At 50.3% G+C, this 27,730-nt stretch overlaps 1 protein-coding gene across 1 annotated transcript in view; it reads right to left on the bottom strand.

Annotated features, from left to right (window-relative positions):
* Positions 1-1,231: 1,231 nt before the first annotated feature.
* The window catches only part of Nudt3 (nudix hydrolase 3), a 47,390-nt gene continuing 20,891 nt past the window's right edge, over positions 1,232-27,730 (bottom strand). Inside the window, exons 2-5 of the mRNA XM_021186548.3 lie at positions 21,312-21,422; positions 7,272-7,316; positions 6,148-6,232; positions 1,232-2,846 (exon numbers count right to left, since the gene is read on the bottom strand). Of these exons, the coding sequence (XP_021042207.1) occupies positions 2,680-2,846; positions 6,148-6,232; positions 7,272-7,316; positions 21,312-21,422 (408 nt within the window). The 3' untranslated portion in view covers positions 1,232-2,679. The remainder of the gene's footprint in view (positions 2,847-6,147; positions 6,233-7,271; positions 7,317-21,311; positions 21,423-27,730) is intronic.

Below are 27,730 nucleotides of genomic sequence, written 5' to 3'. Positions count from 1 at the left end.
AGTCCAGGTTACCCTTAAATGGCAGCAATTCTCCTGCCTCAGCCTTCCAAGTGTTGAGATTTTTACTCTAGGATTAAACTATGCCCTGCTTCTTGCTTGTTCTCAAACCACACGTGCACAGAATTAACTCCTGTTTCAGAAAGATCACATGACCTCACTGTAACTTCTCCAATGTCTATAATCACAAAAAAAGTATACAGTTTTTAAATTTTAAAAAACCCTCTACGCTCTCTTTTTCTTCCCAGGGTACGGTGAACTCTAATGGGTATTTCTGCAGTGACTAGATCTAGGATATGCAAATGTACTGTGAGCTGGAGACCAAGCAGGGGCACCAGTTCCCATCAGGCCCTGAGAAGCATGGGAAAATCGGAGGGACTCAATGTCCATGACAGACAGAGTCTAGATTCCGGCGAGTTTGTTCTTTTTACTTTCTTGTTCTTTCTACTTTCTTCACTGCGTTCAAGGCTGTGGCTCTGACCAATCTATCACAAAAGGACTCTAGCTATGCCAGCAACAGCCGCCAGCATTTTGGCCGTGCCAGGGAGGAAAAACCCCAGCCCCATTCCTCAGAGCGCAGGAAAACCGACGCTGGCGAGGACGATGGACTCTGGAACTGTTCAAAGCTGGCTTCTGTTAGCTGAACCTGGTGGCCCAATCTCTGTTGCTAACTGCTCTAACAGGTCACCAAGGCCACTGAAGGGGACTTGGTGCACTTCACTTGACTGACTTAGTGACAACAATCAAAACTGGCCTTAACTTGGGCCCAGTCAGGCACACCTACAGAGGCCCGAGAAGGCAGCTGGCAGCTTCCTTCCCAGGGCAGTTTCCCGCCACAGTACCATTAGGCTGCATGGCTGAGGGAGAGCTGACCCAGAAGACCGTGGTCTGAGATGAAGTTTCCTCTGCATGTGCACGGGACTTCAGGATGCTCTGAGCCAGGCAACAAGAAACAGAGCATTTATCCACAGCGGGACCCACAATAAGCCTGTCCCTGAACTCAAATCACATGGTGAGGTCTCTACCCAGTGGGCCGCCACCTCGGGAGGCCACTCCTGTCCCGAGACACCCCTCCCCAACACACTGAGAGGATATCTGTGTTTTAACGCTGGGGTAAAAATGCAAATTAGATACATGCAGAACTTAAAAAGTCTACCGGTTGATACCACAAAGCGTTGAATACTGACGGTGCGCGTCACCACACACATTCCTGACGTGGAACAAGGAGCAAAAGTTTTTCAAAGTTTGAGTATTTATTAGTTTTTAAATAAAGAGAAGTACTATTTTCATTTCACATCTTGGCTACGTTTCAACATAGGCAATGCCACAAAGAGTCCCGAGTGCCCACGCTAAGCCAGGCCTAGCTCCCCTCTTGACCTCCTTGCTCAAGGCCCCTCCCAGGACCCTTTACTTCCCAACTAACCACCACAACTGGCTGGGGAGTTCGGCACAAAACCTCTATAAAATACCAACCGGAGCCAGAGGGTCACCGGTGGGTCCCTCTCCCAGATGACCTCTCACACCGGGCAGACAGAAAGCTAATGTCCCTTTTGAGCGAGCTCTTGGTCCCCCCTTGGCACATACATGCTCACACTGCTCCCCATGTATTCTCAGGACTTCGTGGGGCCTCTCAGCGTGGGGACAGGACTATCCAGAATGGCTGCAGAGCGTGGGGCCACAGCCAGGTCAGCGTGGTGGAAGGCATATAAGGGTAAGAGAAGCTATGTCAGCAATAAATAGCATTACAGAAAGAATCCCCAGCCAGCAGGACAGACACAGTGCCTGACGGCCCAGTTTCTGTGACATTGAGGGTGACAGTTTAAAGCCTACTGTGAGCCTATCAGACAGAATTCAGTTTCTCTCGCTGTTTTCCAGGCTTCGTAACAGAAAGAAAACAGGTTCCCTTCTGTTTTCCTTGGCACAGGAATAGCCTAGAGACAGAAGGCCAGGGTCCCAGGAGTGAGAGCAAGGTGGCCAGGCTCGGCATGGCTGGGAACAGAGGACAGGGAAGCCCGCCAAGTTACTAGCATTAAACAAATGTGAAGAGGGAGGGGCTTCAAACCAGAAATATCTGGGAAAAAAAAGGAAAAAAAAAAAAAAAAAAAAAAAAAACAACCCAAAACGTTGAGAACCCGAACAGTTAAGACCCTCGTTCTAAGCTGCTTATTTACGTATCCCACAATAGTGTGTAATGTGTAGACAGGTGCGTCCCGAGGGAGCATGGTCAACCTAAGGGACTCAACAGCACAGCACAGATTTTTAGAAAGTTTCATCTCACATGGGTGTCTTTTAATGAAAAAAAAAAAAAAAAAAAAAAAACCCAAAACAAAAACAAAAAAATCAGAGGAAATATCTGGCCAGGCCGGGACGAGACAAATGGGAGCGCTTCGGAACCCAAGAAGGAGAGGGAGGTGCCCTCTCAGGGCAGGGTGAGCGATCGGGGAGGATCGGGCATGCAGGAAAGTGCTTGTGAGTTAACCCAGCCCCACCCTCAGGAAGAGAAAAGAGTTCCCACCGTGCCACACCCACCCGCCTCCCGCCACAGCCCACAGCAGCACCTCAGTGTCCCCTCTCCACTGCCTGCCATGCCTGGGTGACAGAGAAGGCCGTGAGGTGAGGGGTGGTGAGGAGAGCCATGCTTCAGTCTGCTTTCCACTCTCCGGCTCTTACAGAAGTCTGCAGTCATCTGATGCCTGACACGGAGCTGGAGTAGGTGGTGGGCACCACAGGGGTGCCGTTGTTGGCGGGGTAGCCTTGTCTCAACGTCTCAAAGTATGACGCCTGCACGGGCTTGTGACACTGCAGCACCTTTATGGCGTCTTCTATTTTAAACCACTCTCTCTTCCTTCCTGTGGAGGAAGAGGGAAGAGTTGAGCACAGGCTGGAGCAGTGAGCACAGCTCTGAGTGGGAGGCAGACTTCACGGTGGTGTCTTGGACGCCACGACTCCGGAGGAGCAGGAACTGAAGGCTATCCTTGGTTACTACACAGGAAACCCATGAGAGCCTACCTCCATCTGTCCCAAACCCACGACTCTCAGTACTTTCCCTTCCTTACAAAAGTAAAGCCAGCATCCCCCATGACTACAGAGCCCACTGCAGGAGCCAGCTGTCCCAGCAGGCACTCCGCAGGCAGCTGCATCTCCAAGGAGGGGTCACCATCCTCATCCTTTGACCATGGTGATGGCTGACTTGTAACCTGCTATCTTACTCCCTTCAGTTAACAACTGTATAAGTGATGAACCCGCCACAGAAAGAAGGCTGGTGAGGCGCCTCAGAGGTTACAGTGTTTGCTGTGCAAACCTGGCCAGCTGAGCTCAAGCTCTGAAGCCATGTAAAACTCCAGAGAGCTCATTCCTCCTAAGCCGCTCGCTCTCTGGGTCCATGTGCAAACCGTGAGTGGGTACACCCACATGCACATTGCGCACAACCAACACACGTGCTAATTCAGAGAAAAGAAAATCCAAAAACAAAACACCATGCAACTTAACAAATTACCATTTTGAGTCTACTTGTATTAAAATGAATGTTTTATTTTTGAGACATAGTTTATATGCCCTGGCTGTCTGGAATGTGCTATGTATAGACCAGACTTGCCTGAACTCACTGAGCCCCCCCTGCCTCTGCCTCCAGAGCACTAGTACTAAAGGTGTGTTTGACCACAACCAGCTTGCTTTGCTTGTATAAACACTCTCTCAGGCTCTGTAGACAATGAACAGGATAGCTGCAAGCTACAGCAGCAGGGCTGGCCTGAGGTCAGTGGCTGTGCACAGATCTGAAGCAAGCAGGAGGTCTGGCTCCACCCTGCTCCCAACAGTGAGGGAAGTAAGGGACTTACTTCCTAATCTGTTCTGAAGACTCATTACAGAAAACTCAATAATAACTGGCACCTGAGCCGGGCGTGGTGGCGCACGCCTTTAATCCCAGCACTCGGGAGGCAGAGGCAGGCGGATTTCCGAGTAGCCAGCCTGGTCTACAAAGTGAGTTCCAGGACAGCCAGGGCTCAGAGAAACCCTGTCTCGAAAAAAAAAAAAACAACAACAACAAAAAAAAAATAACTGGCACCTGGTGCCTAATGAGAACCTGCTTGCTTCTCCCTCTCCCCTCCCCCTCTCCCCTCCCCTCCCCTCCCCCCCTTGGTTTTTTGAGACAGGGTTTCTCTGTATAGCCCTGGCTGTCCTGGAACTCAGAAATCCGCCTGTCTCTGCCTCCTGAGTGCTGGGATTAAAGGAGTGCGCCACCACACCCGGCTTTCTTTCTTTTTAAAAAGATTTTATTTATTTAATCTATATGATGAGTATACTGTATCTGTCTTCAGACACACCAGAAGAGGGCATCAGATCTCATTTCAGGTGGTTGTGAGCCACCATGTGGTTGCTGGGATTTGAACTCAGGCCCTCTGGAAGAGCAGTCAGTGCTCTTAATCTCTGAGCCATCTCTCCAGTCCCATTTCTATATTATAACTGGGCTCAGCTACCAGCCTACATGGTGGCCCACAACTCTCCTAACTCTGGTTCCAAGGCATCTCTTCTAGTTCTGTGGGCACTGAGCATGTCTGTGGTACACAGACACACACACAAGCACAGCATCCATATTGGGGGGGGGACCCTGACCTAATAGCTAGGTCCCAGGCCGTATATTAGGGTACATTGCTGGCATGTAACCATTTCCTGTCATGGGCATTAATAGCGTGCAATCTCAGTAATTAGAAACAACAGCATGCTTTAATTCACACCATATCTCCACACAAATGTCCATTATAGACAGGTTGCAACTTATGTTTGGTGGGCAAATGTTCTAGCACCAGGCTAAATTCTCAGCCCCTAAGAAAAGACCCTTAATCCTCATTGTGTTTAACTCCAGGAGAGCATGCGGCGCACGAGGATAGCCCAGGAAGCGTGGGCCTTTGCTGCCTCACTGTGTCCCAGCACTGAGAAGAGAGCCCAGGATGGCTTCATAGCAGCAGCCCAGAGATGAGCACTCCCTGGCCTAACTTCCCCTCAGTGCCTACTGTCTCGTTTCCTCAGACACTGTCCACCTCAGGCTCCAAGGAAGCTCTGAGGGCACACTCCGTCTCTCTAACCACTTCCCAGCACACAGCATGAAGGTGGCTAACACTTCAAAAGACGAACGCACCTTTGCTCACTGGTGATTTACATGGAAGACCCAAGTTTTCACAGGCATAGTGCAGGGGAGCTGTGTGGATGGTGCAGGCTGGACCTTCAGCATTTCGAGGCTTGGCAGGAAGGTCAGGAGTGCACACCTCCCCCCCTTTCCTGGGTTACATACATATGAGAGGAGGTCGCAGGCTCTTTCCTGTGCTTCAGATGGAGTTAGCACTGAATAATACTGACAAGCGAGGAAAAGGCTTGTCGGACTAACAAGCAAGGCCGCCTTAAAAACTGTGTGGGGCTGGAGAGATGGCTCAGAGGTTGAGAGCACTGGCAGCCTTTCCAGATGACCTGAACTCAATTCCCAGCATTCGTATGGCAGCTCACGACTGTCTGTAACCCAGGTCCAGGGGGCCTGACACTCTCACTCAGACACAAATGCAGGCAAACCAGCAATGCACATGGAAATAAAGCACACCCACCTTGGTTTCCTTCTCAAACCCTGCACATCTGACATAAGTTTTGATTTTATTTATTTGTTTGTTTGTTTGCTTGTTTTTCGAGACAGAGTTTCTCTGTGTATCCCTGGATGTCCTGGAACTCATTCTGTAGACTATGCTGGCCTCGAACTCAGAAATCCACTTGCCTCTGCCTCCCAAGTGCTGGGATTAAAGGCATACAACACCACTGCCCAGCTGAAAATTTTTTGTGGTGCTGAAGACAGAATCCAGAGCCCGCACAATCTAAGCCAGCCCCTGCCTCTGCCCTGCCTAGCCCAGCAGTGTGCATGGGAGCTGTAAGACAGGAGCCTGCATCCTGCTCTCAATGTTGGTCCAGTGGCCAGAGTGGCCCAGCATGCAGGGGTCTGAGGTCTGCATCTGCTCAGGAGGTTGTAGCAGGAGAGCTCTTTTGAGGAGGACATTTTATATTATTTTAGAGACATTTCTAATTTTTTGGGGACACGTTCCCACCAGTCGCCCCTATGCTGTAGACACCTGAAATGCTCCTGTCTTCAGTTTCCCAAGCCTGGTGCTGACTCACCGATGTTCACCGAGTCCTCCCAGTCTTCCAGCACCTCCGTGACGATGAGCACATATACGTAGGTCCTGTGCTTCCTCTCCTGGTTCTGGAGGACACAGAGAGCACAGAGAATGGCGCTCCTTAGTGGGCCGAGACGCTTAGAGAAGCACTGCTGTCCACTGTTCAGACAGCCGGGCATACGAGGCCCTCTGCTTTTGTTGTTCTGTTCAAAGAGAGCTCCACCAGAAAAACAGCACACTTTGGATGGATTTCCTTTTTTAAAACGTGAGTTTTTTAAAACATGAAGACTAGGAGAAGGTGTTCAACCTTCTGGAGCAGGAGTTAGAGGTAGGTGTGTGCCAGCAGACATGAGTGCTGAGGACTGAACTCGGGTCCTATGGAAAACAGCAAATGCGTCCCAACCCCCAGGACAGGAGCCCTGGCTGTCCTGGAAATTGCTATGTGGACCAGGCCGCCCTTGAACTCAGGGAGATCCTCCTGCCTCTGCAATGGGATTAAAGGTGCATGCCACCACGCCAAGCACTCTCAATGGCTGACCATCTATCTGTCCAGCCCAAGTCCACTCTTCAGGCCCAAGCTTTACCCTCTCTTCCTTCCTTCCATCTTCCCTAAGTACAGCCATACAGGGATGGAAGCTGGGATTTGGGGAAAAGGGCAGGCATAGACTGTGGGTGCGCAAGGCTAATGAGCTGAGTGAGGCCTGCATCCTCTCTGCCAACAGACCAGCGTCTCACTGCTCCCACTTCAGCCAGCCTGCCCTGCTCCTCTTGTCTCACTTGGAAGAGCAGGAGGAATGAGCAGCAGGAGGGAAGCACTTCACTGTCCATGCTTGGGGCCCGGGTCAGCTCCAGACCCACGGGAAAACAAGCTGAGAACAGAAGGTAAGCCTGCAAACCACTAGGGAGGTGGAGGCAGGGGGATTGCTGGGACTCAAACTAAACTATCTAATGAGCTCCAGGCCAGTGAGAGGCCCTTTCTCAAAATCCAAAGTAGATAGCTCCTAAGGAATGACATATCCAGTTGTTCTCAGGTCTCTAGACATGCACACACAGAGCTGAGGCCACTTCCAAGGACAGGGAAACATGGTTATTATGACTTTCAGAAAAAGGTGTCAGCAGACTCACCTCAAAAATTCCAACTAGTCTTCCCAGTGTCCCTTTCACTCCAGCCTAAAAGAGGAATAAAGAAGAATAAACACAGGCCACCACATCACTCACAAGTCTTCTGTAGTCTTGTAAATAAGGGTGAGGCTGCAGGAGATGTGGCTCAGCGGCTAGGAGCACTTCTGCTTTTCCAGAAGTGCATCTGGAGCACGGCACCCATGTCAGGTGACTCGCAACTGTCTGCAACTCCAGCAGGTCTAACACCCTCTCCTGGGCATCACGGCACCTCCCACAACACACAAAACACAACAAACATGGTGAGTATGCAGCTCGGGAGGACTCAGGTCTGTGAACTCCCGCACACCTGGATTTCCTGTGTGTCACACCTGGATCGATCACAGCAAGACATGCTGGAGGAGAGTCCTTTCATGGTGCTCTTACTACTGGAAAGCTTGCCACACAACAAGGTGACGCGTGAGGGCCAATAAAGCTACAGCAAAAACCTTGTGTTCATTCGTTTATCTCTTCAGGCAGTACGTCTAGGCAGAGGCAGTAACTATGGTGAGGGCCGAGGAGCAGGCCACGTGCAGGCCACGACAGCTAGTCCTCAGACATGGCTTTGGCTGCCTCAGAAGCCGCAAGCCCTGGCAAACAGTAAGCCAATGGAATCGTCACCACTCAGGTCTTTTGTGACAGACGTCACAGAGGGATGAGGAGTGTATTTGTTCGTGGCTGTTTACACACCCCCCCCCCCCGAGACAGGGTTTCTCTGTGTGGCCGAACCCAGAAATCCGCCTGCCTCTGCCTCCCAAGTGCTGGGATTAAAGGTGTGCACCATCACCACCTGGCTTAAAAAAAAAAACAATACATTCTTAATATACATTCTTCCCACCCAAGGCCCTTCTGATTGCTCCTGTGCTTTGGGGGTCGTGGTGATGAATGTTTCAGTCCATTCCAGGTCATTGGGTTTCCCACATCAAGATCAGCCATCAGGGGGCTGGAGAGATGGTTCAGTGGTTAAGAACACCAACTGCTCTTCCAAAGGTCCTGAGTTCAAATCCCAGCAACCACATGGTGGCTCACAACCATCCATAATGAGACCTGATGCCCTCTTCTGGTGCATCTGAAGACAGCTACAGTGTACTTACATATAATAATAAATAAATCTTTAAAAAAAAAAAAAAAGCAGCAGCCACCAGAGCTCAGTGTTCTTTCCATCCCTGCTACACTAGGTTACTTTGGTTCCCAAACTTCTCCACCCTCTCTAAAGCTACTTGTTTACTTTAAAAATGTTAATTTATGTGTACATGGTGTGTGTGTGTGCAGCCAGGGATGCAGGAAGAGGACAGGAACATCACAAAGTCAGAGCCACACAACATGGGTGCTGGGAACCAAGCTCAGGCCTTCTGGAAGGGCGTGTGCTGAGCCAGCTTTCTGGGCTAAAATTCTTAAGCAAGAGTCCAAGAAACTGATGTAAAAGGCTAGATTCCAACCTGGTGGTGGTCCTGCACACCTTTAACTCCAGAACTCGGGAGGCAGAGGCAGGTGGATTTCTGAGTTTGAGGCCAGCCTGGTCTACAGAGTGAGTTCCAGGACAGCCAAGGCTACACAGAGAAACCCTGTCTCGGCAAACCAAAACAAACCAACAAACCAAAAGGACTAGATGTGGAGGGCGGTTTTGATGCTTTCTTTCATCGGGAATCTGTGTTTTCTGATGCTGAAGGTCCTCACCCCTAAATGGTTCTTGATCTAGCAATAAAGATGCCAGCGGCCAATGGCTGGGCGGAAAGAAAGAGGCGGGACTTCCAGGTTCCCGCAGGCTAGGAGAAAGGAAGAGAAACTAGATACTTGGGGGAGAGAGACCAGACAGACTCAGAGCCACAGGGGAGATCACCCAAACTGTAGGCAGAAAGGGAAGCAAGACCAATGGGCTTCACGTAAGATAACCTGGCAACTAAGCCGAGGACAGATTCGGAGGTGCTGAACTAGGAGGGAAGGGAAGGGTGCATTAACCACCGGAGGCTTAGAAGAGCCCAGCCACAGAGCCAGTAAGTCAGTTTAAAAATGAGTGTGTGGGTGCACACACATGTCTTTTATCTGTGTATCTGAGCAGGGCAGGAACACTAAGTGGTGTAGAGAAAACTACATGCCTCAACTAGAGTCCTGGGTGACTTGCATTTTGAAATTACTGTGTTCTGTGTTACTGACCAGGAATTCAAGTCAAACACTTTACATCCACTCACCTACAATGGCTTTGGTACTGGGAATGCAACTGTCCTACCTTCTCTTACGCAAACTGTTCTCTTTCATCCTCAGGAAGTCAGCTACGTCTCGAGCTAGTCAGGGGTGCCCTGAATGAAGCTGTGCTCTTGGCCAGCCCAGCTAGGAAGCCAGCGGCTCTGTGTTCTGATCCCCAGCAGCCCTGGACTTGTGTTTCTGCTGTAGGCCTCCATTGGCAAGGCCCAGGCAGAGCGCAGGGGTGATGAGAGAGCCAGGCAAGCCATCACTTACCTGTGCTGTGTGCTCGCTCCAGTAGCTACCATCTTGCTAATGTTCACTGTTCTCCAAGAAGTCAAATATTTACTAATAGAAAGGAGCATGTAGTCCTGGCTGTCCTGGAACTCACTTTGTAGACCAGGCTGTCCTCGAACTCAGAAATCCACCTGCCTCCGCCTCCCGAGTGCTGGGATTAAAGGCGTGCGCCACCACGCCCGGCTCACGTGTGACTTTTTAAAAAGACTTATTTACTGCATATTTATATACAGGAATATGTGCCTGGGTGTCTTTGCACCGTCTGCACGCCTCAAGCACACAGAGTCAGAAAAAGCTTTAGACCCCCTGGGTCTGGAGTTACAGTCCTCAGACTTGCGTGCTGCCATGCGGGAGCTGAGAACATGGCACTCTGCAAGCCCAACTTAGTCACCCAGCCTCGCAACTTACAATTTTGACATGGCAAAATTAGTCAAGGACTCATGTAGCCCAGGCTGGGCTTTAATTCTCTGTATAGCTGAGATAACCTTGAACTCCAACCCTCCTGCCTCTACCTCCAAACGCTGGGATCATAGGCTGGATTCTCGGGATTGTTTGTGGAGGAAATGGGACTCAGGGCCTCATGCATGGTGGAGGAGCACATTTAGCCTGAGCCACCTCCTACCGCAAACACAGCGATTTATGCATGGAGCAGCATAAATGACTTGCTCTCTCAGAAGAGGTTGGAAATCATGTAACAGCATCTTTCACCTCACTGGGCAGTGGTGGCACAGTTTTGATCCCAGCATTTGGAAGGCAGAGGCAGATGGATTTCTGAATTCGAGGCCAGCCTGGTCTACAGAGTGAGTTTCAGGATAGCAAGTGCTATGCAAAGAACCCTGACTCAAAAACTAAAACCAAACAAACAACACCCCCCAAAACAAACACCCCCCCCAAAACCAAACAAACAAAGCAACTCAGCAGTACAGTTCAAAGAATGCTGTCACCAGGCAGCCCAGTCCCCCCTTTAATTTAATCTGTGACTGACAATGCCCACAGCAGCTTCTGGTTCCTCCTCCACTTCACTCTAAGCTGACACAGTATTATCTACTTGACAGAAATCCAGTTCTCCAGTTCAGAGCAGGATACGGCAGGCACGTGGCTCAGGCCGTTTACCAGCACTTGACGGCTGAGGCCGGCAGACCTCCGTGAGCCTGAGGCCAGCCAGACAAGGCTACACAGTGAGATCCTGTCTCAAACAAGCAAGCAAAACCAAACAAATAAAACCAGAGAAACACCCCGTATTTACCCGTTTTAAAAACTGGAACTTGGTAGTTTCTTAGAGGAAACCAGGCAGAGACTCGTGCCTGCAGCGCTAGCACGGGAGACTGAGACAGGGAGACTATCATGGGCTTTCAGACAACCTGGGTCGCCCTGCCACAAAAACCGACAAGAGGAAAACAGAAAAGAGGATTTCAGGACTGAGGGTACAGCGCTGTACGTTAGTGTGATCCCAACACCACACACAACGGTTCAAATAGAGAGGCTGCAGCCGGCCTGAGGCCAACAGAGGAAGGTCCTCACGGTGAGACCTCTAGGTGGCTCTTTTAAAACCACTTTGTGTTTTCATGGCTCTCAACTCTTCAGTCTCAAATGCTGCCAGCAGTGTGAACTTGGGTATTTTTACCACCCACATGACTGCAAAAGCAGGTCGGGACAGGCGCCAGTTCAGTATCTGACAGCGCCTGGCTCAGACACCTGACTTGGACATGTGTAACTTCAGCCCTGTCAGCACTGGTGCAGACTTGTTTAATCATCTTCATGTCAAGTCCTAACCCAGCAGGAGTCTTCACTTAACGCCAGTTAAGACTTTGCCCTTCCTTACCCTGGACCTCTGCGGCAGGGGTGTCCAGGGCTGGGGACACTGCTGCTCCAGCTTGTGGCAGGCAGGCCCGCAATCGTTCTCAATCGTGCAAAAGCAGCCAAGCACAAGCCCCAGGGAGTACTCTGTGCCTCTTCTACCTAGTTAACAAAAACCCTGCCTTTTAAATTTATTGTTATTACTGTTATTTCCGTTTGTTTGTTTGAGGCAGGATCTTTCTATGTAATCCTGGCTGTCTTGAAACTTGCTATGTTAATTGGGCTGGCCTTGAACTAAGAGATCCTCTTGCCCCTGCCTCTCAGTGCTGGGATCAAAGGCTACACCACCCATAACTAGCTTACAAACCTTCTTTATAAAGGGGGGAAAACTGTGTCTCTATTTCCTTGAGGATGTTCTGTGCCCATATGAAAAAAATGCTCAAACCCTGTGTCTGAAAGGCTGGGCCAGCCTCCCCCGAGGGCACACTGGGCCAAGCACTAGCAGGAAGGACCCCACAGACCTCTTACCACGAGGAGCCCTGCTTCAGCACTCAGGTGTCATAGGCACAGATGCCACCTCAATGTGGGCACAAACCTCACTGCCAGGGCACCCGGATTCTGTTCAGTTTCAATGTGGCTCACTCGAGCACGGCACACAGTGAGCATGGGGTAAGGGGCGCTGCAGGGGCCATTTGAGGTCAATAGCGCCTAGGAGGATGTCTCGTGGGGACTGTGGGAAAGATTTCCCACAATAGAGAGACTGTACAAAAAGAAACACTACACTTCTTGCACGTCAGGCGGGGACCTGAAACCTGGAGCGACTGCAGTTATCTTGTGACCCTAAAGTGAAGGCCAAAACCTCAGCAAGATGTCAACCTAAAGCCACAGCCCACACTGCCAACGCCAAGCAACCAACTGTGGACTAATGGGAGAGAACCGCTCAGGCTTCTGGTAAGAAACTCTTATCTGTGGCCGAAGCTTCCTGCTACTTCCTTCTTTAATTCAAAAGACAGTTCTCTAAGGAGCACATTACTCTATGACAAAAACGGGCAACACGGAAAGAGCAGTGTATTGAAGCTCCCTGTGGAAGGCAGAAAGCTCGGCCCCAAACGGAAGCCCTGGGGGTGGCAACTCCAATGCAAGTACCTGCAGGAGGCTACCCAGCAACAGTGCATGGCCAGCTCGCCCCGACACAGGAAAGAGCTCCAGAGAGGAGCCCTGCAGAGGGCCAGCAGAGGGCCCACCAAGGTCTCCCTTTAAATGAAATATGTTAAACAACAAAGGAAAAGCGGGCTGGAGAGTTAGCCAGACTTATTTCAGCATGGAGGTCAGAGGACTTTTGGGAACAGGTTTCTTCTTCCACCACATATAACAGAGGGATTGAACATGGGCTGTCAGAGTTGGTGGCCTTTATGCATGAAGCCATCTTGCTGGTCCCAGGAATAATATTAGCAGTAGTGTTAAAAGACAAGTGAACACGGGGCCTCTGGAGCCCCTGCTCCTCAACTGTGAGCACCTCCTCCTTACAGGGTTGCTGCCTCTCCAAGTTCAGGCCGACACCTGCTATCAACAGTACACGGCATTTTCTATAGGTTCTCTATAAAAGGACAAAATAGCCGGGCGCACGCCTTTAATCCCAGCACTCGGGAGGCAGAGGCAGGCGGATTTCTGAGTTCGAGGCCAGCCTGGTCTACAGCCAGGGCTGCACAGAGAAACCCTGTCTCGAAAAAACCAAAAAATAAATAAATAAATAAATAAATAAATAAATAAAATAAAAGGACAACATATCAAAACCAAACCAAACCCCTAAACCAAAGGACTCCACCTTGGGTGACCCACTCACAGGAGAGACCCCCTATGCTGATGTACATAGACCTAGGCAATTCACACTAAGGTTGGGAAACTACCACTTTCTGTTCCGCCTCATTATAAAGATGCTGGATGGTGTTGAAGGGATGATGGCTTAGCACTGGCTGCTCTTGCAGAGGACCCAGATCTGATTCCTAGTACCCGAGTGGTTCACAGCCATCAATTACTCCAGTTTCAAGGGGACCCAACACCCACTCTGGCCTTTACATATATATCACAAATGTGATGCACTTATGTACAAGTGGGAAAACATATACATAAAAATTAACAATAATAAACTCTAAAAGCCCCTCCCGTCCACATGGTTATGGAGTTTCTATAGGGCTGAAAGTCAGACTTCTGCATCATGGCAGGGAGCCCTCATTTTGAAAGCCATCACTCGCCTGCCTCAGCAGAGCAGCTGCAGATCGGCTTCTGCCTCCCCGGCCCACACCCTCTGCCTGACATGCTGTAAGCAGTATGCAGTATGCTGTATGCAGGATGCCGCGCCAAACCTGGAGAGAATCTCCTTTCCCGGATCTGTCCACCCCATGACTTACTCTGGCGGACAGACTGCGGACTGCGTGCCACAGTGCTTTCAAACTGCGGCCTCAAGCACTCTCTGGTTTTCTTCCTGGAACCCTGAAGGTATGTGATGGTGCTGTTCCTAGCCTCCCAAAGGATGGAGGATCACAGCTTCAAAGCCTATAGTGTGCTATCTCTAAGTTGGAAAGGGAGGCACCATCAAAGATACCTCCACAAGTGAGCCACAGTCGTGTCAGCTTCAGGAAATCTGCTACCCAAAGGCACAACTCACACACCTCACTTTTTTTCCTCCTCCAAAATCAGTGTTCACCACTGACTGACCCCCTCAGTGCTCACTGCTGACTGACCCCCTCAGTGCTCACTGCTGACTGACCCCCTCAGTGCTCACTGCTGACTGACCCCCTCAGTGCTCACTGCTGACTGACCCCCTCAGTGCTCACTGCTGACTGACCCCCTCAGTGCTCACTGCTGACTGACCCCCTCAGTGCTCACTGCTGACTGACCCCCTTCAGTGCTGTTGACTGATCCCCTCAGTGCTCACTGTTGACTGATCCCCCGACCCCCAAATAGTCAAGATACTGAATGTGAAGTTACTTTTGGTTTCTTTGCTTTGTGGTATTGCAGACAGCAAGCTGTCAACCAGAGGGATGGCTAGACCCCAGCCCTTGACTCAGAACACAAGGGGATAGCTGAGAACACTCCCACTGCCCTTGCATGCACACAAACGTGTGTGCTCACCGTGCAAGATCTCTGTGACTCTAAACTTGCTTCCTGTGTGGTGAGCTCTGCAGGCAGCTTGCCTCTGTCACCTCACTGACCGGGAGCTGCTCACACTACTTTGAAGGCAGATTTCTATTACCTGACCACGTCCAGGGTCCTGACCGTGGGAGCTCTGGAGGCAGGGGCTATGTTAGGATCTGCCCACATGCACTGGGAACCACACACTCTCCCTAACGCCCAAGAACCCTGGAGTGTGGAGCTGATGGGAAAGCAAATGCGCCTGTTCTGGGGGACTCTGCAGGCCTCACCTCACTACACCTAACAGGAGACAGCCATTATCCCAGTAATTCAGCCTCTATTCAACGGGGTTCCAACACAAGCTAGTCCATCGCAGTCAGAGCTCCTGAGAGCAGACTCTAATCTCTGTACAGAGCTGCTGACTAACTGCTCACAAAGCCACGGCGCGCAGTCATTCCTGATAGCTGAGCAAAAGGCGGCATCTTCTTTCCTTCTGGATTTAGTTTTCGATACGGAGTTCTGGGGCAGCCCAGGGTAGTTTTGAACTCCAGATCCTCCTGCCTCGCCCTCCAAATGCTGAGCGTACGGGGTGAGCCGTATTTCATTTTATTTCTGGTTGGCTGGTTGGTTTTGGGTTTTTGCACAAGGTCTCTATGTAGCTCTGGCTGTTCTGGACTCTGCTGTGTAATAAACCAGGCTGTCCAGGCAGCTCACAGAGATTCACCCACCTATACCTCCTGAATGCAAGGGTTAAAGGCATGAGACCTGACTGATGATTTCAGTTGTAAAATGGCAGTAGTTATTTGCACTGAAATTAGTCACTTCCTTGGCTAAAGAACCACTAGCATTTAAGGCAACTGCCGGAAATGAACAAATTGGAAACATTCATCCTACCCGTCCTGGGACACTGGTGGGAAGGAAGGCTTAGGGACTGACAGCAGAAAAGCCCTGCTAAGTGTCTCAGGCGCTTAGGTCACACAGACAAGTAACAGCAGCCCTGCTGCAGACTAAGGGTGCACCCACTCACAACACTGGCAGGCTCTGAGGTGACTCTGAGGCCAGCGTGCCCGCTGCTCTTACAGAAGATGAGTTCACTGTTGTTGCTTGTTTGTCTGGAGACTGGTGTCTTTGTTAAGTCTCTATTGCTGCGTGAAACATCGATGCCAAAAGCAACTTGGGCAGGGCAGGGGTTACAGGCCTTACAGCTTACAGGCTGTCATAGCGCCGGCCGGAACCCGAGGCAGGCTCCCGTGGCGAGGACTTTTACCTACTTAGCCACTCTTCAGCTCAGAAGACGTTCTCCCAAGCACACCCACGCCCTGAAGAAAGGCTGGTAGAGAACAGGGGAAGGTAGGATTTCAGTGGAGGTCTCTATGGACGGAGCTCGGGTTGCAACAGGCAACCCTGAGTGGGCAACTAAAGCAAAGCAAAGCTAGCTCTGTCAGCAGGCAAAACTCACACATAAGGAAAAGGACCAAACCAAAACCAAGACCAACTGTATTTTCTTTTAACGTTTCTGTTTCCAAACGACCAAGTTAAAACAAATGCTTGACGGGGCCTAGTGGCACACGCCTTTAAACCCAAGTTTGGGAGGCAGAGGCACAGATTCCTGTGGAACCCCAACCAGGGCTATATATAGAGATTCTGTCTCTCAAAATAAAAACAACAAAATCAGATGGGTGTGGTAGAGCACTTCTTTAATCCCAGCCATCATGTGGCAGAGGCAGGGGGACCTCTGCCAGTTCAGTGCAAGCCTGATCTACCAAAGATGCTATAGGCTGCCAGGGATAAGTGAGAACCTGTCTACAAACACCGGGGCTGGAAAGATGGCTCTGCAGTTAAAAGCGCAAGCTCTTTCAGAGGACCCAAGTTCAGATCTCAGCACTCACACTAAACAGCTCACTTACAACTGCCTATAACTCTAGCTCCAGGGTATCCAGCGCCCTCTTCTGGCCTATACAAGCACCTGCACACATGTGGCATTTACTCACATATACAAATACGTAATAAACCTATAAATAAATTCCATATACTACAAAAAGAACTGGACACCACACCGTAATGTTGCAAAAAGTGCACACACTTGGCTGAAGCCACAATCCTCCATAAAATGCAGGGACTAAGCTGAAAATCCAGAGAGGAGTGCGTCCCATATAGCAAGCCCGCAGCAAGAGGAAGCTACCTCAGGCATCGGGTGTGGTAAGAGCCAAGGGAAGGCAGGGGTGCCCACACTGCAGAGGCCCAGCCAGCAGCAACATTCTGTGTGTGGGCACACACGTGCACGTGTGTGGGGGCACACATGTGTGCATGGTGTTCTCCTCAGCCGCTTTCAATGTGTTTGAGATAGTGTCTCTCACTGACTCTGGAGATCCTCCTGTCTCAGCTCCCCACAGCTGAGGTTCCAGGTGTCCACCATGCCTGGCACCCTCTCTCCCTGTCACACGGGCGCTAGGGACAGAGCTCAGGCCCGCGTGCTTGGGCAGCCAGATCTCTCCTCAGTGAGGTCTGTCCGTTTCCTCGGGCTCTTCATGTGCAACATCAGCAGAATGAGCTTTTAAACTCTAGCTCATGTGATAAGGGCATGATAGCAGCTTGCTTCTAACTTAAAAAAGTGTGGGGCTGAAGAAATGGCTCAGCTAGTTAGGAATTCTGGCTGCTCTTCCAAAGGACCTTGGTTCAATCCCCGGCACCCATATGACAGCTCACAACCAACTGTAACTCCAGTTCCAGGGGATCCAACACCCTCCCCTCAGTCATACAAGCAAACACCAATGCATATAAAAAATAAAATGAAGCCAGGCATGGTGGCTCACGCCTTTAATCCCAGCACTCGGGAGGCAGAGACAGGCACATTTCTGAGTTTGAGGCCAGCCTGGTCTACAGAGTGAGTTCCAGGATAGCCAAGGCTACACAGAGAAACCCTGTCTCGGAAAACCAAAAAAATAAAAAATAAAATGAAAAAAAAAAATGTGTTAGGTGTGCTAGTACACTCCTTTCCGGAACCTGGAAGATATTGGCACATGGATGTCCGCAGGCTTGAGGCCAATCTGGAAGATATTGGCACATGGATGTCCGCAGGCCTGAGGCCAATCTGGAAGATATTGGCACATGGATGTCCGCAGGCCTGAGGCCAATCTGGAAGATATTGGCACATGGATGTCCGCAGGCCTGAGGCCAATCTGGAAGATATTGGCACATGGATGTCCGCAGGCCTGAGGCCAATCTGGAAGATATTGGCACATGGATGTCCGCAGGCCTGAGGCCAATCTGGAAGATATTGGCACATGGTTGTCCGCAGGCCTGAGGCCAATCTGGAAGATATTGGCACATGGATGTCCGCAGGCCTGAGGCCAATCTGGAAGATATTGGCACATGGATGTCCGCAGGCCTGAGGCCAATCTGGAAGATATTGGCACATGGATGTCCGCAGGCCTGAGGCCAATCTGGAAGATATTGGCACATGGATGTCCGCAGGCTTGAGGCCAATCTGGTCTACATATAAATTCTATGACAGCCAGGGCTACATAATAGATAGAGTAGACCTTGTCTCAAAAAACAAACAAAAATTGTTTTTTAGCTGGACATGGTGGGAAATGCCTTTAATCCCAACATTTGAGAAACAGAAGCAGGCAGAGGCAGGTGTGGAAGAATCTTGTCTACATAGTGAATTCCAGGCCAGCCAACACTACATAATGAGGCCCTGCCTCAGAAACAACAAATGTGTGAGCCAGGTGTGCTAGCACACACCTTTATCCCAGCACTCAAGAGGCAGGTGGATCTCTGGGAGTTCCAGGCTAGCCTGGTCTACAGAGTAAGTTCCAGGACAGCTAGGACTCTATACAGGAAAAACCCTGTCTCAAAACAAAGCAGGCAAAACACAGCAAATGTGCATGGGTATGAATGTTTTCCTGAGTGTAGTGTGTGCCTGCTCAGTGGCCAAGGAGGCCAGCAGGAGGCCTCAGAATGCCTGTGGCTGGAGCCATGGGCAGCTGTGCGCAGCAACGGTGCTGGGAACAGAACCCCACTTCTTTGGAAAGCAGCCAAATCCATCCTGCCAGCCCCTGATGCCAATGAGCTGGGATATGTATTTATTTACATATTACTTCCTCTCCTAAAAGTGGGAGGCCGAGGAAGATGGCCATGCTCGCTCTCCTGTCCATCCACAGCCCTACAGTACTCAAGCCCATGCTACCTAAGCCGGAGGAGCTCAGCAAAGGGGTCTACACGAGGACAGAGGAACTCTAGAACCCGCCAAGACAGCACTGTCCACAAGTGTGGAAGTATGCGAGGCTGTCTGAGGCTTCTGTGATGATGGCGGGCATATGACAGTGGTGACTGGCAGGCACACAGTAGGAAAGGACCAAGACTCAAGACTGGGAGAGGCAATAGAACAACGGGTCGTCTGAGCCTTTCAGATTATAGTTTTTATCTATTTGTCCTCCCCATCAGGTGCAGATCCGCAGTGAATTCTATCCCGTTTTCCCAGCCCTCAGACTCAAGCCCATGTGATGATCCAGACAACGGCTCCCAGGAGCTGATGGAGGCACTTGGCCGCTACACCTCACTTCCCTTGTAGTCAGCAGGGCCAGCAGAGAAGGACGCAGAGATGACCATAGAAATCACTGCTCGTAGGAATTTTTGACCTGCTCAGAGCCCCCCATGAGCAGTTGGCGGGCTCAAATCTCATTAGGTTAAGAAAAGGATTTGCTAAGGAATAAGAACAGCTCTCAGAATCACTGACATAGGAGACAGAGCTGCAGGCCAAGGTTCCACAATCAAGTCCCTAAAACACACTTTACAATAGGACTGCCAAGGTGGCTGTCACCTCTTAGATGGGCCAGGAAGGAGCCAAACAAAAGCCAGAGAAACAGCCAAAGCAGGGAGTGGACAACCAAAATAAATAAATAAATAAATAAAATTAAATTAAAATTAAAAAATATTTTATTGATTGGTCTCTTATTATTTATTGACCTAGTTTGCTTACTTGTGGGGCAGGAGCTGCCTGCCTTTGTCTCCTAAGTTATAGGATTAAAGGGGTTTATTGATTTTTAGAGAGGGTCTTGATATGGAACTCAATTCACTATGCAAACAAAGCTAGCCTGAAACTTACAGTGATCCTCCTGCCTCTGCCCCCAGTGCTGGGATTATGAACATGAAACACTACATCAGCTGATAACTCTGAAGAGGCTTGGAAAGCCAAGCCACACAGCAGGCTCTGTGAGCCGGGCGGGCAGCCAAGCCACACAGCAGGCTCTGTGAGCCGGGCGGGCAGTCAGGCTACACAGCAGCAGGCTCTGTGAGCCGGGCAGGCAGTCAGGCTACACAGCAGGCTCTGTGAGCCGGGCAGGCAGCCAGGCTGGGCACAAGCTGCTCTGAGCCCAGATCTCTCCTCCAATAAGGAGACCTGAGGCAACCGTGCAGCCCCTGTGCTTGCTGAGGGTGAGATGGGACAAGGAGGGTCAGGGTCAGGCTGCTACCATACAGGGACAGACAACAGCCAAAGGACAGTAGGACGACAAGGGAGGCTGAGGTGGGCATGGCCACTGCCCACAGGTGTCACGGTCCCCTACAGCCAGGGCAAGAGGGACAGAGCCTCAAAAACACTCTAGGTAAGAGACTCTTGGGGCTTCAGCAAGAGCCCGACTGACGGAAATGGCAGGCAGGTCTCTGCAGCTCAGGCTGCCTCTAACTCTCTCTGCTGCCTCCACTTCTTAGTGCTGGGATTACAGGCCTGTACCAGGATCCCAGTTGCCCTCAAGACTCAGGAATTCGAGGTCACAAACTGTACAAATTGGGCCACAGCCTAGTCCCAAGAACCTTTCTGTTTGGTTTTGTGGAACTAGAGTTGCCCCCGCACATGTTAGACAAGAACCTGACCACTGAAGTGTATTCTCGGGCCCTTAGTGTCCTCAATGCTACTTCACATCAGGCTTAACTCCCACTAGAACAAGCAAATACATTTTTAAAAACGACTAACTACGCGTGCCAAGGAAGCTCATGGGGATGAGAGAAGCAGCTGCTCTTCACACGTCCTCGGCAAGGCTGCACTAGCAGAGCTGACTGCTGGGCCCTGCAGGCTGGAGTGCTCCTTCCTCTTGCCTTCCACTCTTGGCCTCTCTCTCCCTTAGACCGTAAGCTCTTCTTTTCAGAGAGAGAATCCCTGGAGCCTGAACGTGGGTCTTGGGCATGCTAGGGAAGCGTCTTCCACTAAGCCACATCCCAGCCCTCCAGTGCACACAGTATGACCTCTCCAGCCATACCAAAACCAGCACTGTCTCAGTAGCCATGGCAACAGGTCTCCCCTCCGCAATGTAACTGAGAACGAGCTTCCCCAAGCAGCTGCCTCCTCTTAGCACTGACATTTGATCTGTGACAAGTACCAGAGGTGATGCTGGAGGAGAGCCACAAGAAGTCACAAAGGCCTGACAGGTGTCACTAGACACCACCACTATTGACAGCTTCCTCCTGCAGGGAATGGGGACAAATGCTGTCATGTCACAGCACTGTAACTGTGAGTGCTGTCTTTCAGGGTGACGAGGACACCACTCCAGGGTCTGAGATGGGGACAGCAGCACCTCAGGACAGGCCATCAGCACGTACCTCCTCACACACTTCCCGGACAGCTGCCACACTTGGCTCCTCCTCAGGCTCCATGCCTCCTCCAGGGACAATCCATCGGTCTGGATGGCGGCTACTGCTCACGAGCAGCACCTGAAGTCAGAGGTCACAGGGAGGTCACATTCAAGAAGATATTCACAAATCAGTGCAAACAGAACAAGTGCCACAGTAACTAAGAACGGGCTCTTGTTTACACCTCCAAATAACTTTACAGGGTAGCACCTGGTGCTGGAACAGCAGGCACTGCGCCCAGGACGTGCCAAGGGCATCTTCTGAGAACAACCAAGGGCTGTGGGCTTTGCACTCCCCTCCACTCGGCTGTCTGTCTGTCTGTCTCACCTTCTCTTCCATCCTCTCCTTTTTCCTAAAATGAGCCTGGAAAAGCAGCAAGGGAACCAGGAGTGAGGTCGCTGCCGGCTGTGGACACCGCCACAGGTCACACAAGTGTCCAGCCTGCAGTGCACTCACAAAGCTGAGGTCCTCTGGGCGCCTGCGCCGTGGAAGTCCTTCTGTTACTCAAGTGCTATGGCAGCCGATGACACAAGGCCTTACTGACTTTATGTTTGAGATGTACACCTTATGTGCACGGAATACGTCTGTGCGCCAGCTGCATGACGGCCAGAAGAGGAGCTGGGGTCCCTACAGCTCCAACTACAGATGGCTGTGATCTGCCATGAGTTTGCCAATCAAACCAGAGTCTTCGGGAAGGCAGCCAGTACTCCTAACTGCTGAGCCATCTCTCCAGCCCTAGAGTTGTTTTTTTTTGTTTTGTTTTTTTTAAAGATTTATGTATTATTATATCTAAGTGGGGCTTTTGTTCTTCTTGGTTTATAGATTGAAAGGATTGTTCATCATGACAAGGAAGCTGTGTGGTCCCACACCCATGCAAGCAAAAGGCACCGCATTAATATCTCTGTGAGTCAGAAAACAGAGGCCCATGTCCGGAAGGTTCTCAACCCCAAAACAGTCCCCAGCAGCTAGCACTGATGTGAACCATGCACCTGGAGGAGCTTCTGCACTGACCCCCCCTCTATACTAAAGGATACGGAAATATACTGAAATCATACCCTCCCTCTATACTAAAGGATATGGAAATATACTGAAATCATACCCTCCCTCTATACTAAAGGATACGGAAATATACTGAAATCATACCCTCCCTCTATACTAAAGGATACGGAAATATACTGAAATCATACCCTCCCTCTATACTAAAGGATACGGAAATATACTGAAATCATACCCTCCCTCTATACTAAAGGATACGGAAATATACTGAAATCATACCCTCCCTCTATACTAAAGGATACGGAAATATACTGAAATCATACCCTCCCTCTATACTAAAGGATACGGAAATATACTGAAATCATACCCGCCCTCTATACTAAAGGATACGGAAATATACTGAAATCATACCCGCCCTCTATACTAAAGGATATGGAAATATACTGAAATCATACCCTCCCTCTAAAGGAAGCAGAGCAGAGTAACTAATACAGGCCTACCCAAGCCATCTCTGCTGGTGTCAGCTTCACCAAGGACTGCTTTGCTTCCTAGACTTGCCCTGATCACCACCGGTGGAGTGCTTTGCCTGCATGTATGTGTGCATCACATTGGTACCTAGTGCCTGCACAGTCCAGAAAAGGGAATCATTTTGGCTGGAGAAATGGCTCAGCAATTAAGGGGCCTGCTCTTCCAACCCACCTCTTACAGAACCTGGGTTCAATTCCTAGCATCCACAGGGCAGCTTACAGAAGTCTGTAACTCCAGTTCCAGGAGATGCAAAACTCTATTCTAGTTTTCTGTGGGCACCGCATGCACATACAGGCAGGCAAAACATGTACTCACATAGAATAAAAATTAGAATTTTGCTGGGCAGTGGTGGCGCACACCTGTAATCCCAGCACTTGGGAGGCAGAGGCAGGCGGATTTCTGAGTTCGAGGCCAACCTGGTCTACAGGTTAGTTCCAGGATAGCCAGGACTGTATAGAGAAACCCTGTCTCGAAAAACAAAACAAAACAAAACAAAAAATTAGAATTTTAAAAGGGGAGGCATCAGATGCCCTGAAACTGAAATAAGAATAAGAAGCACTTAGGAGCCACCACGTAGGGGCTGGGAACTGAACCCAGGACCTCTGGAACAACAGCCAGTGCTCTTAACTGCTGACCTTCTTTCCAGCCCCTCTGAGGACTTTACTAATATGGTCATATCATAATTGACTTCACTGGCCTTCTTGTTCATTTCTTTTCTATTTGGTTTTTGGTGCTGGAGTCCAAAACCAAGCTCCTCTGTGTGCTGAGTCCTGGCTGAGCAACCTATCATTGAGTCACGGCCCCAGGCTTCTGGACAGAGACCTTGGGCACTTCCAGCTTTCCTTTTACAGAAGCCATTTCCCAGATGTGAATACAGCAGACTCCATACCCACCCAGCTAATCCTCACAGGCAACGGGGAGCTTGCTGTGCAATACCATGGCTTAGTTGCTTTTCTATTGCTATGAAGACATACCATGACTAAGGTCACTTATAAAAGAGAACACTCAATTTGAGGCTCACAATCCCAGAGAGAGACAGAGACAGACAAAACCAGAGACAGACAGACAGAGACACGCAGAGAGGCAGACAGACAGCGAGTGCACTTATACTACCTAAGGATGGTGTGGGCTTCACCCCCAGTGAGGCAACCCTCCCCACAAGGCCACACCCCCTAACTCTCCCCACAAGGCCACACCCCCTAACTCTTCCCACAAGGCCACACCCCCTAACTCCCAGCAAGCAACATTTGACAACACAGGCCTATGGTGGCAGCCTCGCTCGGCCACTGTATGTGGCTTGCTCTGGAAAGTCTCCATGCCATGGCCCCTGCTTGTGGTACTACCTCCACAATGGCAGAGCCTTCTGATAAGTTCTGGCTGGCAGAATTCTTGAGGGACATGCCCATGAAGGCTCTGCTACCCAAATCTGACCTGTGTGCTCAGCTTTAATCCAGAGTACTGTGGAGAGCGTCGGCCACCATGTGCTCCAGCCATCTGTCCCTGTGTGGACTATTCCCACCTGTGAGGATTCCCTGTCAAGTACGGGGTCACAGTAATACGAAGGAGACAGCTGGATGCGACCACTAACCCTGACCATACCAGTTTGTGTGAAGATGAGGAGGATGTTACAAGTGCGGGCCGGACATCCCGGCGGCTGGCAGCCTTGCCTGCTGGCTATTCTTGAGGGGGTTAAGAAAACCAGCCTGCCAAGCGGCAGCGTGGACGGTGAACACTTAAATTACACGCCAACCTTAAATCTGAAAGCAACATGAACTATAGAGCAAGTTCCAGACCAGCCTCTGGCAAGAGCCTGTCTCAATCAGAGAGAGCCAAAGGGGCACACTGACAGAAAGGGGCTGCCTAGGAAAATGTCATTCTATATGTTCGCAAAGGAGGCCCAGCGACAACTCCAGCTGATGGAGCTCAACACTGTCCACATGGTGCTGGTCCGCAGGTGCACAGGACTAAAGACTGAAGGACGGGGGCTGGTGAGATGGCTCAGTGGGTAAGAGTACCAACTGCTCTTCTGAAGGTCCTGAGTTCAAATCCCAGCAACCACATGGTGGCTCACAATCACCCATGAGATCTGACGCCTTCTTATGGTAATCTGAAGACAGCTACAGTGTACTTACGTATAATAATAAACAAATCTTAAAAAAAAAGGGAATGTAGGCCCTCTGCTGAGGGATGGAAGCTACAGCACCGAGGGACGTTGGTCCAGGCTACACAGGCCGCAAAGGCCAAAGCCACCACGGGCCCCCAGACACCAGACCCAGAACTAACTACAGAATTTGGGTGGCTCTCCTGGGTCCAGTCTCCATGACAATCCTGCTGCTGGCTCACGCTGGCAATGTGCACTGTCACCAGACACTGGAAGTCTGTAACACTCGGTTTATATCCTCGCCCTGCACTGTTTTGCTTTGTTTTTGGCCCTCGGGACCGAGCCTTCAGGCTCTACTACTGAGCGGCATCTTCCTGCTAAGGGTGAACTTTAGAACTGTGATTGCAGTGGTTAAGACTTGAGACTAGTCAGGAGGAACTAAATTCATTTACATTATAAAGATGGCTATGGTGACCATGGGCCATGGGGGACATGGGCAGAACAGTCTGAGACTACAGGCTCCTGCTTGGTCCCTGGCTTGCATTACAGTATCAAAGACTGGGAGGGCCTTGCCTTCAGCATTAACTCATAAGGACAGGCCTTTCATGCTCTAACCTGTCTGTCTCTATTTCCTGTATTCTCTGCTTCCTGGGTCATTGGTGTGTGAGGGCCAACAGTCCTCACCACAGACAGCCCCTGCCCCACCTGCTGTGACAGCCCATAATCTACATCAACAAAGTCAACTTTCCCTCCCAGAAATTATTTCAGTCAGGCCTGTGAACTGAGAGGCTACACTCTCCAGGCTTCACTAAGTTCCAGGACCCCTCCAGGGCCACACCACCACTACTATAACGATACACACGGTCAGCAGGGTGTGGTGGCACACACCTTTAGTCCCAGCAATGGGGAGGCAGAGACCAGCAGACCTCTGAGTTTGAAGCCAGCCATGGCTACTGTTACCTGGGTCATTTCCCAAGTTAACCCTGCTTAGTGATTCTCATCACCTACTGGCATTTAAACACTTCCACATGAGGAGGGCAGCTGTGCAAGAGACCCCTAAAGGGAAGGAAATCAGGGCACATTTACCCATGCGCCTGCAGTACTGAGACACAACGACCCTGTGTGCCAGCTACGATGGAGAAGGAAGCAGGCTTGTCACTTAGGGTAAGGAGCATGCTCAGCTGCTATGGGAGATTAGGGCATCTTGGCAGTGCGACAGGGCCCCAAAATAGATGCATTCAGTACATATACAGGAGAGGTCTGAGCGGCACCTATTTTTAGTAATGGCATGCTTACAACTTTTACACATCCAGGTGAAAATTAATCCAGCCAACAGCCTTCAGAAGTGACTGCTGCTCCCACACACTCTCAGAGCCCAGGACTCTGGACATACCCTGTAACCTACTTCAACTGGACATCAAGAATTAAGGAAGAGAGGGCTGGTGTGATGGCCTAACTGGCAGAGAGAGATAGGCCAGCACTTGCTGAGCAAGCTTGCCGATCTGAGTCAGACCCTGGGGACCCACATCAACAGCAGGGCACAGCGGTGCCTATCTGTAATCCCAGCTTTCCTAGAGCGAGAGGAACAGAGACAGACAGTAAACCTGACCACAGCAGAGCTTCACTGTACTGCAGCATGAGAAAGAACGAGAAACTGAGCACTGAGGCACACACCACATATGGACGAACAGGTGCACAGACGATGATGATGGTGATAACGATGATGATGATGATAGTAGTAATGTTTCTGGAAATTTACCCCTTGGCTGGCCTAGAATTTGAGACACAGACAAGCTAGACCCAAACTCACAAAGCTCCACCTGACTCTGCCTCCCAAGCACTGGGATTTAAGATGTGCACCACCATGCCTGGTTCAATAAATTAAAAAAAAAAAAATTGAAGTAGGATGACAAACATATTTCAAATTATTGTAGATGTTCATTTTGTTTTGTTTCTGTTCTTCAAGACAAGGTTCCTCTAGGTAGGCTTAGCTTTACAGAGGAGGCTGGTCTGAACCTGAGGCCGGCCTGCCTCCTGAGTGCTGGCATCAAAGGAGTGCGCACGCCACTACTGTCCTGCAGGCACAGACTGTAGCTATGACTGAAGCTGAAGGATTAAGTTCCTGCTCTCTTCTAGCAACTACACTTGCTTGGTCCTCGGCACTATACAATCTCCCACGTCACTTTTCATTTCCAACTCCTGGTCACCAAGTGCTTTCCCTCCTGTACATTTACATTTCTTAGGACTTTTAATTCTGCATATGCATGTGCTCTATGCAGGGGATACTTTGGTGCACATGTATCCATGGAGCCAGGAGAGGGCATCCAATTCCCTGGAGCTGAACTCCAGGGTGGTGGGTAGGAAGCCTGAGCTCACACTCTGCCTGTCCCTCTCCCTCTCCCTAGCTGAGGGCTGGCTGGGAAACCAACTCTGGTTCTCTTGATTTGTAGGTGGATGTACTGTGTCTGTATTGGAGCCTAAGGAGGAGGTCAAAGGTGGGCACCAGATCCCTGGATCTGTGACTGTGAGAGAGTGAGAACCACCATGTGTGTGGGGTGGGGGTTGGGGGCTAGGAATCAAAACCAGGTCCTCTGCAAGAGCCACCTCTCCAGCATCTCTCCCTATAAAGTCACCAGCCTTCAGATAGTCACAGCTGAGTCTTGGTTACTCTGCATGGCCAAGTGTGATCTTAAAAGTGCGTATGAAACACACTCACGTCAAATCAATCAGTAAAGGACTGGCAGGGCCCGATGCTGACAAGTGA

Source organism: Mus caroli, unplaced genomic scaffold, assembly GCF_978045245.1.
Source record: "Mus caroli unplaced genomic scaffold, Mus_caroli_1 scaffold_18, whole genome shotgun sequence".
Taxonomy (NCBI): Eukaryota; Metazoa; Chordata; class Mammalia; order Rodentia; family Muridae; genus Mus; species Mus caroli.
This window is presented reverse-complemented; position numbering and strand designations above follow the sequence as displayed.